Source organism: Aulonocara stuartgranti (assembly GCF_965226115.1).
Source record: "Aulonocara stuartgranti genome assembly, chromosome: 20".
NCBI lineage: Eukaryota > Metazoa > Chordata > Actinopteri > Cichliformes > Cichlidae > Aulonocara > Aulonocara stuartgranti.
In genome coordinates this window covers 25,765,261-25,777,732 of record NC_138956.1, presented here as the reverse complement: position 1 = coordinate 25,777,732, position 12,472 = coordinate 25,765,261, and the positions used below count along the sequence as shown (strand labels likewise).

General features: G+C 41.7%; 1 protein-coding gene across 6 annotated transcripts in view; it reads right to left on the bottom strand.

Moving 5' to 3' along the window:
- LOC309696861 (dedicator of cytokinesis protein 3-like) overlaps positions 1 to 12,472 on the bottom strand; it is a 55,409-nt gene that overhangs the window by 21,952 nt on the left and 20,985 nt on the right. For all 6 annotated transcript variants that reach the window (XM_082518331.1, XM_082518332.1, XM_082518333.1 and 3 more), the window contains exons 7-22: positions 11,529 to 11,613; positions 10,155 to 10,196; positions 9,146 to 9,300; positions 8,884 to 8,965; positions 8,746 to 8,806; positions 8,508 to 8,655; positions 7,408 to 7,496; positions 5,855 to 5,980; positions 2,686 to 2,810; positions 2,445 to 2,607; positions 2,208 to 2,314; positions 1,404 to 1,575; positions 1,229 to 1,326; positions 766 to 849; positions 566 to 666; positions 373 to 454 (exon numbers count right to left, since the gene is read on the bottom strand). In XM_082518331.1, the coding sequence (XP_082374457.1) occupies positions 373 to 454; positions 566 to 666; positions 766 to 849; positions 1,229 to 1,326; positions 1,404 to 1,575; positions 2,208 to 2,314; positions 2,445 to 2,607; positions 2,686 to 2,810; positions 5,855 to 5,980; positions 7,408 to 7,496; positions 8,508 to 8,655; positions 8,746 to 8,806; positions 8,884 to 8,965; positions 9,146 to 9,300; positions 10,155 to 10,196; positions 11,529 to 11,613 (1,720 nt within the window). The remainder of the gene's footprint in view (positions 1 to 372; positions 455 to 565; positions 667 to 765; positions 850 to 1,228; positions 1,327 to 1,403; positions 1,576 to 2,207; positions 2,315 to 2,444; positions 2,608 to 2,685; positions 2,811 to 5,854; positions 5,981 to 7,407; positions 7,497 to 8,507; positions 8,656 to 8,745; positions 8,807 to 8,883; positions 8,966 to 9,145; positions 9,301 to 10,154; positions 10,197 to 11,528; positions 11,614 to 12,472) is intronic.

The window sequence follows — 12,472 nt, the reverse complement described above, 5'->3', positions numbered from 1 at the left end:
AGTCAGTTGGTGCTCACTTCATCAGTTTCCAAACAAAGAATGAAACTTGCATGCTGGATGAGTTGAATATTGAAAATCAATACATAAAACAAATGCTTTTTAATCAGGCCCTGTGACAAAGTATCTGTTTAAGAGATTCAATCACAAAGGAAATTCAAAGAGCACATGGAAATGCTGCACTCTGTATGTCATTTTTAATAACTTCCTTTCATTAGCTTTTCTTTCGGAAGGACATCCGCTTCCTGAGGCCTCATACGATGTCACATTATTCCTTATCAGCACATCTGTTTGACCATTTCCTCATGCCATGCTAATTAATCGCTGCAGAATGAGCCAAGGAAGAACCAGAAGCGAATGAGTGCGAGACTTTACCCTCATGGCTTCCTGTATGTGGTCCTGTCGGACGACCTCGGCTGAACGGTCCATGTACCACTTTAGACATCGAACCAGCTCTCTGCAGACAAATTGTCTCAAAGTAAGACACTTTGCGCAAAACCAGAACCTGAGCTTCTTCTTTATTTGTGCTACAGACTAACTTCAAAGAATTTGGTAAATGTTTTTATACTTGTATGCCAAAGCTCCTGCAAAGTGGTTTTGTATGTAGGAGTCCATGACGGGTCTGAAGTGGTAGAAACGGCTGTCCCTGAGCAGGTTAATGATGAAGACCTGAGCACACAAATACATATAAGTTGTAAAACACTTCCTCTACCTAAAAGTCACAATACATATTTTAATTTGTGAGTCCAGCTCCTTTCATTTTCTTACCAAAGACTGGAAAACCAGCGGCCCGTATTTATCAGTGTTGTCATCTAAAAGACAGAAGAGCGTATCCAGGACATCTCGCAAGAACTGCAAAGAGAGGGGAACAAAAAGAGCACGTCTCAAAACAAGCATCGCATTAAAGGCTTTACTGCTAACTAAAATAGAAACAAGGACAAAAGAAAAAAGGATAGCCCCGTCATCACAAACATTTTAAAAACATTTCTGTTTTTTTCCTGACACGCTAATGTGACCGCTCGACAGACCAGCTCAACGCAATTTCTCTAAATACTACAAAAACTTTACGTGTATTTTGGATGCACACAAAGAAATCCTACTCCTTAATCACAACAACACAATATTTAGCAAATAAACAAAATAAAATCATAACAGGATAATAAAACAAATGATCTTCAGATATTGTCAAAAAAACTGAACTCAGTAAAGCTACAGTTACAGAAATAATAACCTTGACAATCTCCTCCCCGCTGATTTGGCGTAGTCGACCGAGGATGTCCAACACCCTGTCTGGGTGGGCCTTCCAGTTAAGAAGAGCCAGAAGGTCCACTGAAAGAAAGAAAGCCAAATAAGCTGACCAGGAAGACACAGCATGGAAGAGCAGCATGTATAAGGTGGTAGATTACCATTTTGTGTTAGTTTGGTGGAGCAGAGTATCGTAGAGACCCAGAAGGTTTCTTTGGGGCTTCTCTGGAAGGGCAGGTTAGCAGGTAGGTTGGGGCAGCTGTTAAAGTCCTCCTTACAGCAGGGCAGGCTCAGATAAAGGCCCTGGTTGCTGAAGGTGGCGTTTTCATCACACTAGAGGATTGAAATGGAACAGTAAGAGCTGGACACACACATGTGGACAATTAATATTTAATGAAAGAATACTGCAGCAAAAAGAGCTGCAGTTCTAGTCAATAACAGGGTGGCTGTAGCTGTGGCTTTTGGCAGCTGTTGCTCAGAAGGTCGAGCGGGTTTTACACTAAACATAAGGTACCCAGCTCCTCCAACTTCCATGTCCTTGTGTCCTTGGGCAAGGTACCAAACCCCCCAAACTGCCCCAGATTTATCCATCAGAATACGTGCATGTTAGGAGAAGCCCTGCGTGTATAGTATAAAAGCTCTATGTGAATGTGCCTTGTATATGTAGCGTATTTAGCAAAATATCAGTCAAAAATGGTAAATGGGAAAATGAATTTGGCTCTTCTCTCTGGGAGCAGTAAAAAAAAAAACCAGCCAAGTGCCACACTAGACCTCGGTGTTTCGCTCAGTTATTTATATAATTATGTTTTAATGTGCTAAGTACACATGCATGATCACATATCAAAAACTGACGACATGTCAGGCAGCTAACAAGGATGAGATATTGCATAAAGGCAGGACTTTCACTCGTGTATGAGTCACCTTCTACAGCTGCTGCAGAGCACCACATGTCTGCAGCATCTTACCTTGTACACATACAGCTCATGACTCTCATCTGAGAGTGTGGTCCCATCCTCTCTCATCAGAGGAGTGAAGGCAAAACCAAACAGTTTTTTCTCCCCTTTGTCTTTAGCTGAAAGGAAACACATCACAGTATCCTGAATCATATACTTAACTATGCTGCATAAACCTTGCATACTGTGAGCAATCATCCGAATAAACGTGTGTACTGGGGGTGCCACTGGGTTGCATTACTGACTCACTGGAGCAGTGTCTGAATTCAAATCGTAGGTGGGAGCCTCTGAAACGGTCTATAGGAATGGGCAGCTTGACCATCTCACTCCAGCGAGGACTGTTGTTGTGATACAGGACAAACGAGCGATATTCAGAGGTGTTAGGCTCCCCACTGCCTAAACTGATGCAATCCTGCAAAAAAAGCAGACTTGCTGTAGTTCATATACTGACGATATGGCACGTATTAACTCATGTGCACATGCGTCATACTTTGAGTGTGTCGCCGTCGGCGTAGAGCACATAGAGCGTGACTTCGATGTTCTTCTGGACACTTTTGCCGCCCCTCTCAAACTCCCCCCGCTCCAGGGTCAGATACAGGTCGTTGCGTGTGTCACCTAGGAAAATTAAACAGCCCGAATTTTACTTAGAGGGGAAATGATTTCACAGATTTGTCAGAGAGAACGCTGCTGTTCGTGAGAGAGAGAAAAATGATGAAGCCTTTTGTGGCTCCAGAGGGACTTTTGAAAATGTGACTGCCTCAAGTAAGATCACTTTGAGGTCAGCTGAGTATGAAAAAATAATCTGGAAGTTTGGAGTTGGAAAACAATTAATCTGCATTAGGAAGGCAAAGACATCTCTGAAATTCCCCAACTACGACAACAACCCTGTCTCCAGCCATGTTCATGCGAGCCTCTGCTCCACAGAGGAAGTGTGAGCGGTCAACATAAATTAAGCCTTCATGTGGACTTGAATGTGCACTGTATGTCGCATTCTCCTCAATGCAAAGTGACCCCACTGAGTTGCAATAAACCAGCTCATGACTGCCTCAGCACCTTTTGTTCGGTCAGAGTTTAATGAAAGAAATATCAGTAGCAACAGTGCATGCAGATATTGCAGTTATTTATAAAATCAGATTATAGTTATTTATATCAAGTCATTTCCTTGGGGACAGATGACTCACAAGGAGTGATATTGGGAGGTATTTCAGGCTAACTGGAAATAAGCTGGAGAGGGGAGGAGAGGACAGGATTATGCATTCTCAGTAGACACAAAGCACTGCAATGTCAGCTGATGAAATATTCCGAAATAAACACACTTCTCCCTTTTCTCTTTCTTTGAGTTATCTTTAAAGACCTCTGCTCTTTAAAATCTGCTCTGCACCTGACCTACATTCTGATCTCGCGCAGAGAGAGCGAAGAACGTAGAGTCTACAAAACACCAGGAGTGGAAAAAGTACTTTGCAGTGGCAACAACATAGCATAACGCCATTTCAATTAAAAGTTTTACTTACTTATTATGTAAGTTCAAGTACACAGAGAACACAAGCTGAATGTACTTGGTATAAAAGGGAAAGTCTTTTTCCTGCAAAAAATTGTTTTTGTGTGTCACGCGTATAGACTCACTGGCCACTTCATTAGGTATACCTTACTAGTACTGTACATTACCCATTTTTACCTTTAAAAGAGTCTGAATTCTCAATGGCCAGGTTTTCCACAATCCAGCGTTGTGGAAAACGTTCTTCAGAGAAAACGTTCTTCAGAGATTTTGGTCCATATTGACATGACAGCATCACACAGTTGCTGCAGATTTGTCAGCTGCACAATGATGTAAATCTTGCATTTAAGCACACTTCAAGGGGGCTTTATTAGACTGAGATCTGGTGACTTTGGATGCCATTGAAGTACAGTCAACTCATTGTCATGCTTGGAAAAACAGTTTATGATGATTGATGTTTTGTAAAATGGTGCTTCATCCTGCTGGAAGCAGTCAACAGAAGATAGTATACACAGTGGTGATAAATGGATGGACATGGTCAGCAACAATACACAGGCAGGTGGCGTTTAAATGATGTTCAGCTGGTGCTAATGGCCCAGAGTGTGCCAGGAAAATATCCCCCACGCCATTATGTCACCACCACCACCATCAGCTTCAACTGTTGATACAGAACAGCACGGATCCGTGCCTTCATGTTGTTTTGGCCAAATTATAAGAAATTGACTCTCATTAAAACAAACAACATTTTTTGTGATCTTCAATTGCTTGTTTTTGGTGTGCTTGTGTGAATTGTTGCCTCAGTTTACTGTTCTCAGCTGACAGGAGTGGCATGTGTGGTCTTCTGCTCCTGTAGCCCATCTGCTTCAAGTTTCATTATGTTGTGGGTTCAAAGATGATCTTCTGGATACCTTGGTTGTAGCATGTGCTAATTTGAGTTACAGGTGCTCTCCTGTAAGTTCAAACCAGCCTGGCATCAACAAGTCTGAAGAAGAATAAGGTTATCCTCGTTCTCTGTAAAAAGTGGGCATGGCTTTGTGGGAAAACCTCCGTAGACTGGCAGTTTCTGAAATACTCAAAAACAACCATGCCATCTTCACCTAAATCACATTTCTCACCCATTCTGATACGGAGTTTTTCAGCAGATCATTATGACCATGTCTGTACACTGGGTTGTCGTTACATGATTGGCTGATTAGATATTTCCGTTAACATGAAGCAGAACAGGTGTACCCAACAAAGTGGCCGTGGAGTATATAACATTAGATTTGTAATCCGCTGGTTTTAACTATTTTATACAGAGAGCTTCAAACTCTCTAAGCAGGGAGGGCTACAGTAGAATCATCTCTAAACAAAGATTACTTAAAGACTCCTGAAATGTGATGCAAGCTCACTGATTTCATACACTTTGTACAAGCGCTATGCTTTATAAATTGTACCATATTCTAAAGTAAAGTCCTGATAAATAGTACAGTCATTCTTCCGTCAGCTAAACCACCTACAGACATCAGCAGGAAAAAGTACAATGATATGTGGGGGTACCAAGCAGCATCAAATGAAAATGTTCTACCGTAGTGCAAGTACCTTAGTGGAGTACTGGAGTAAATGTACTTACTGTGTTATTTTCCACTAGTGCAATATGCTACTCACACCTACATGTTTTCCAGTCTCTATCCAGATTGGAATAGCTATAATAACATGCCTGTAAACCGAGCAACATGACCATTCACGTATATTGGCATTCATTTGCCGGTGTACACACAAAGCAAAGGGTTGGTTTTTGGGCTAATAGTAAGACTGGAGAGTTCTTTGCTTGGACCAGTAATGAGGTGGAACTGTTCCTGTATATTTGGAAAACAAAGATAATCAATTGCCAGAGAAGGACAAGACAAGAATTACCCATAAAGGATTAAACAACTGAAGGTGTGTGAGCCAAGCTAAAACCTTTTGGATTAATTTATGTGACTTATAACATCCAATCAGGAGGCGAATGTCAAGTTTTCTTTGCTACCTGCTCAGATGATTTTCGCTTTTTGATGCTCTAGTGGATGCCAGGCATTAAAACAGTAAAGGTTGCATGTAGTTAGATGTTTTAACAGTTTAAAGCTGAGGCTGTACACTGAACTTCTCTTTGTCCATTATAGCCCTCTACTTTTTGCCTCCTTACCTGGCAAGATGACATCTGGGAAACCCAGTTTGCGTGTAAGTGCCAAAGCCCTGTTGAACACAGCCTGGTTCTCCCGTCTGATTTGCTCCAGCTCACCTCGCAGCAGCTGCAGGGAAATGATGAGGCCTGGAGGCAGGGGCAAAGGGATGGTGGGCATAAATGATCGTGTGTAAATTGGGAAAAGGGCAAATGAAGAGGTGTGAGGTCGTGGGTGGAAATCAGAATCGAATAAAAGACAGCACAGGGACAAAGAAGAAGAGAGATGTAAGAAGGGAGGGACAGAGGGGTATTTAAAGGACATTAGTCAGAATGTGCGGGAGGAGAAGACAGACAGAAGAGTGAATGGAGAGACGTGATCAGAGCCAGAACATAAGGAGGGAGGGAAAAATTGGGTTCTGGAATTACACAAAGAATCGAGGGAAAATATGGGTTTTGCACAAATCCGGGGACGTATTATTGTGAGGCTTGAGTCTTAAATAACCTATGAGATACTCATAGGGAGAGATGTAACAGTGAATTATGAAAGATCAACCCTTACAGTCTCTCCACTTTTCAATATTTCACAAAGCAAGACGGTTTAACGAGACTCGAGGCGATCTTTTGAAAGCAGAAAACAAATTGGCTGAGTTGCATGTGCTGCATGTGTTGCATACAGTTGAATATAAAGGTCTTTTGTTTTCATTAAGAAGTTTATAGTTAAACAGACCCATTTTTAAGTACAGTTGTAAAAAAGTTACAGATAAAATTGTCCAAAAAACCCCCATAAAACTAAGTTTAAATAAAACTGGGACACCAGAGCCCATTTAGAACAGACCGAGGAGTCCTGTGAGCCGAATCACAGGACAGTTTTCCACTGCCCACTAAATTGTGGACAACTCTGGGTGTCTGTTTTAAGAGGAATGGGTATTAGCAAGCTTGTTATCAGTGCACAATTAGATAGCCAGAATATGTGGAGGTATATTTGTGCACACTGGAAGGCTATAGACAGCATGCCATTCAGTTGTTATCGTTAAGGAAAAGCCTTCTTGATTCAGCAATACAATGCCAACATAGATTCTTCTCCACAATGAAAGATTCCCAGCGCTAAACTGGCCTCCTTGTAGCAGTTGACCTGTCAACTACTGAAAATATTTAAAATATCACAAATCAGAAATACAACAAATGAAGTCCCTGAAAAGCTGAAATATAATATCAACAGTCGGCTTTCAAAACACCAGCAATTTGTCTTGTCAGTTCCCAAACACTTACAGAGTTTTGTTGAAAAAAAGAAGTGATGCAACGTGGTGGTAAACATGCCCCTGTCCCAGCTTCAGAAATGTGTTGTTGGCTTCGAGATGAGCTTAATGTTCTTTTTTTTTCTCTTTTTTAAAAAAATGTGTGCTGTTTGTTTACAATTTTGAATTAAATATGGGAAGTTTTGTTATTGTTTACATCTAACTAGCTTTTTTTGGAAACAAGGCTATATTTGTATTTTTAATTTAAAGAAGAAAAGAAAAGAAAAGAAAAACAGAGGTGGAAATTTAATGGGAGATCAGCAGAAACAGCATATTTACCATAGTTGGTGCTGGGGGCTGAATACTTGGTGTTAGACTTGCGGATGATGTTCTCATGTACCTGGTACCATTCGTTCTCATTGTTACATCTGGAGAGAAAGACAGTTGGGGAAGGCTGTTAACAACACACCCATCAGAGGGTCCAGATGGATGGTTCAGGACTGTGTGTATGGGGACTGCACGAGCAGCATGAGTCCCAGAGCCGATTTCCTCCTGAAGAAAAGGTAGCAGCAGGGGGAGGTGCTATCAAGCAGCACATTAGCCGAAATGCACAGCGCACTAAGCAAACCTGACAGTCAGCTCTCTACCAGCCTTTTTCATTACTGTGGGCCCAAAGGCCCCTGGGAAAGGCATGGGGAAATGCACATACTAGAGCGATATAAGAGCCGACAGTTTGGAGGCAGCTCAGCACTGAATCACTGCTTCCTTTTTAAAGGGAAGGGATCTTTGTGTCCACCGAGAAAGCCAATAAAAACGGCGGTTTTCTATTCGAGAAATCTTTATTTCACACTGAGCTGCTGTATGGTACTCCACAAGAAAAACAGAACGTAACTGGATGGCAAAGTGTAAAGACGATCACTGACCGGGAGCGAGCTCAGAGAAGGACAGTGCAGATACGAGGAGACACTCTAACTGTTGACTGACAAGAAAATATGCTGAGCCTGGCGTTATTTTTGCTTTGTCCTCTATCTTTGCTCAATTATCTATGTGTCATCTCTCTCAGCCTCTTCCCCTCTCCTTCTCTGTGTCTCCTTCCTTCGCTGGGCTGGCTGGTGTACAGGAGTGTCTTTCTGTGGCAAAGCCTAACAGAAGCAGCCAGATTCACAACATGCCAAGTGCCCTATCTCAGGCCCAGGGTGAGAAGCTATTGATTTTCCAGAGGACGCTTCATTATCATTCTGGTCAAAAACACACCAAGCATCAGCAGTGTAACACTAGGTTGTCATGCTCAACATTTCGAGAACATTTACAGATTCCTGCTGCTCCTCACAGACTCGTTAACCCTATATTCACAAAAGCAAGAAGTCTTACAGCAATGAAAAGGCTAAGCAGAAGGAGAAGAAAAAGAAAAAGAAGAATAGCTTCAGTGGTATATTTACGTATAAACTTTGAGCACAAAGTCCTTCTCCTCTTTGAGGTCGGTGATGGTGTGGAAAACATCACTCATGGCAAGTACAGCGCAGCCATAAGGTCGCCTATACTGCACATGCGGTGGGCCTTTCTTTGAGTCATTCAGCAGCATTCGGCCTGTAAAACAAACAGAGAAATAATTTGCTAAGAAGAACCACTAAAAAGTTATAACCATGAGTAAGACGTCATCATACACTTGTTATTTACCCGTTCTTATGACATGTGCAACAATGTACAGGTCTCTCTTCAAGTCTTTGCTGCTTAGGTCCTACAGAGAGGCAGGAAAACAAATGTTAACAGATTCAAGAAGGAACAAAAAAGTAAAAAAAAGTACAAATATCTTACCGTGAAGAGAGCACACAGGCGATCAACCTTCTCTGGATTCTTTGGTCCTCCATTTTTGTTCAGTTTCACCATGAACTTTTCGCTGCAAACGAAGCCAAATCACAGTTTCAGAGTGTCTGACAACCACAGAATGCCTCAATCTGCTGGGCAGAGACTGTGTGTAGATGTGTATGTATGTTTGTGCTCTTGAACAGATACAGTTTGTACTTTACTGAAAGCCCATTCAAGGCTGTTATGTGCGCGCTGAGGCTCCTCGGTGTACCTGATTTGTTTGGCCTCGCGACTGTCGTACAGAGAAAAGAAGACATCTGCATCCTCGCTGATGCTGTTGTAAGTGAAGCTCTTCAGGTTGATGAAGAGGTGGTGCGACACAGGGACACGGCAACCGTCACCATGGCGCTGTCTTATGCTATCACCCTGAGAACGAAAAAGAAAGTGACCGCTCACAAGACCACACTGCAAGCGAGGCCAAATACCTGCCACTCTGTATATAGATATGTTTATTAAACAGATCAATGGAAGTATTGAAACTGTTGAAAAATTCATAAATAAGCTTTACAGTGTTGTAACTAGAGTCTATTTATAGTGGAGTCAGTAGAGATGAACGATTTCATCCCAATTAGGATGTGAAAAGATGAACAGAGTGATGGAAAATTGGTGGCTTTGCTATAAGGGAGGGTGCAATATCCTGTGTTTATATAATGTATAAGTTTAACAATGAAAAGATGCATATGTGAATGCACAAAATCCACAAAGTTTATAAGACCTCTGAAACTCACATATTTACTTGTTAAGCTAAAGTGCGCTTACAAGAAGACACTGTGCTTTTACTGTGCTAACAGCAGTTTATGCTTATGTAAATCTTTATAGCTATCGCACTAGTTTCGCTCTTCTTGGGCCCAAAGCCAGACAGACTTTACAGCGCATCCTCAAACAAAATGCAACGTGTCTTTAAAATAGTGTTCCCACACGAGAGAAAGCTATGATATGGCCTACAGCACCATTTGTGCATGCACTGGGACATATGTGATTCCAGTGGGAACCAGTCCTCACACCCTGGCAGTGTTGGTGTCAGTTGGTGTCAGGTTCTCACCAGTATTATAGGCACCGAACACCAAAGAGTCTAAATGTGATAGCCTTAGTGCCAGAGCAGTGGCCTGACTTCAGGACGCTCATTTGCGACAGAGTGTTTGGAAAAGAAATGAAAAATGAGATGTGCTGATGAAAAATGAGCTGTGACGTGTTCGTGATCACCACTGAAATGGCCGTACCTGGTTTGTGCTTTGCTGACCACAATGTCTGCTGGATACATGCTAAAAAAGTTCAGAGGAAAAGATGTCAGATCAGTGAGTCCATTGTTGTTTTTTCATCCCACACAGCTTTGAACTTATTTACCTTACAGGAGCTTCAGACAAACACCACCTGAGCGATGCCCTGGTTGATGCTTCAAATCTGACAAAATTTCACCTACGTACATTGCCGAGTGGCTACGCTAGTGTTCCTGTAGCGCTAAAAGAAGCCCACATGAGGCAAAACGTGAGCATGTGGGAGAGAAGAGGACAAAGCCAGTATCGCCCACACACCCCCCTTCTCTGCTCAGCAGCCTAAAAGAACTCCTCTACTCCCATCCTTCAGGAGGTGCCAAGGTCTTGTGCCCTGCCAAAGACAAGCTCACTTTCATCGACAGAGTCAGGAGGCTTTCTGGCAAGGAAGACCTGCGCTGTTGTTTCTGGACAGAGCATTTAGTGCACAAACATTCAGCGTGCAAAGCTGAGAAACATGGCAAGGGGATAATGGGAGGCTGCAGGGCAGTTGGAGAGTGTTTTCATCAGCATATGGTGCTTCAGCCACTGAAAAGAAAGGATCTCCCTCCCAGATAGCAGTCTCCAGCAGCATTACATTAGATTTCGTAACATCTGTGCTGTAATCACACATTTCTAAAATTGGATCTGCTTCAGCAAGTCTCCTCTGTGTGTATAGATTTGGAAGTCCCACATCACTACAACTAAAGCACATTTGAGACATGACTTATTCATGGAAATGTGTCTCTGGTCTGGTTCTTGGCTTAAAGCAAGCAAGACTTAAATCTGCAATTAATTTTTAAAAAAATAACAATTAAATATTCATTTGCATGTACTGTACTTTTCCCACAGCCTCACCTGGGCCTGTCACTTTGCATTATGTATGCATTACTAGTTAGATTACAGCATTACAGTCACGTGCATGTAAGAAAAGGGACACATTCAATATGGCTGTAAGATAAGCATAAAGAAGAAGTCACATGACGCAGCTCCAACAACTGAATCGTGCAGTCTCTGGTGAGTCACCTTGCTATGGATGATTTGATAATCGGTACATTCACACATCACTACAATAACACAATCCTATCCTATATGGAAAAACAGCGTGTGCAATGGCAAAAAAAAAAAAAAAAAAAAAAAAAAGCGCTCGGTAGGTAAAAAAGGATAGAGTGCAAAACAGAGTCATGCCTACATATATAGTTTATCCATGCTGCAGGGACACATTTAATTGCATTTTATCATCCAAAGAATACAAATGCACTGCACTGACTTATTCTGTTTAATAATTAAAGGGATGTGTTTGTACAGCGTGAATTGGTTCAACAATATTTCCAGCCAACATACCAGTTTGTATAGCTCTGATACGCTGATCTGATCCGGATCCACCATTTCAAACTCTTTTCTGGGAACAAGGTCTAAGCCAAGGTGTCTGATGGGAGAGGGATTTGGTGTGAGTAAAGAAAAACAGAGGGGGAAAAGACATTAGAGGTTTTAGCTCAAATGAAACAAAGGTGTCATATCACCATAATAAAATCTGCAAACATTCCTTAATAACAGTGGTTCTGAGTGCACACCACTTACTCCACAATTTTCATCAAGTTGAAATTTACCTGAAACTTAGCATAATAATAGTCACTATAAATCCATATAAAGCTCACGAATAAATCCAAACAAAACATACTCGGGAACATTAAATAGCAATTGCTAAGATTGCTAAGCGATTGCCTGATTTGTTACAGATTTAGCAGCTAATTTTCCTCACGTGAATCTTGGTTAGCTGACATAAATATATACAGTACGGAGCAGAAATACACAAGAGAAACACCTGCCCTTAACCATTTTAACCCAAATAAACCATATACTGTGTACAGGTTGGTGTATCACCCACACAGAATAAAAAAAAGTTAATTTTTTTAAGGCTACAGCACCACATCCAGCAGACAATATTAGATCATTTTATTCCAGCAGTTCAGTAAGACATTTCTGTCATCCCTGGAAACCTGTAGTAGAACGAGGATTTATGGGTTTGAATGGTACTTAACCACTCAACATGAGTTTGCATTATAGTAACCCACTAAAGGGGTTAAGAACAGTACTGGAATAATTGTGCTCTGTTGCCAGGTACAGTTGTCTCATGTGGTTGCATCTCATACTGTAACTCTTGACTTAAGCAAAACTGTGCAGCCTTAACTCGTGAAGCACTCTGCGCGGACCATGAAATTAGATCACTGCAGCTCTCAGATCAGCATGCACCACACACTGACCTCAACTCACATGATAAACGACTC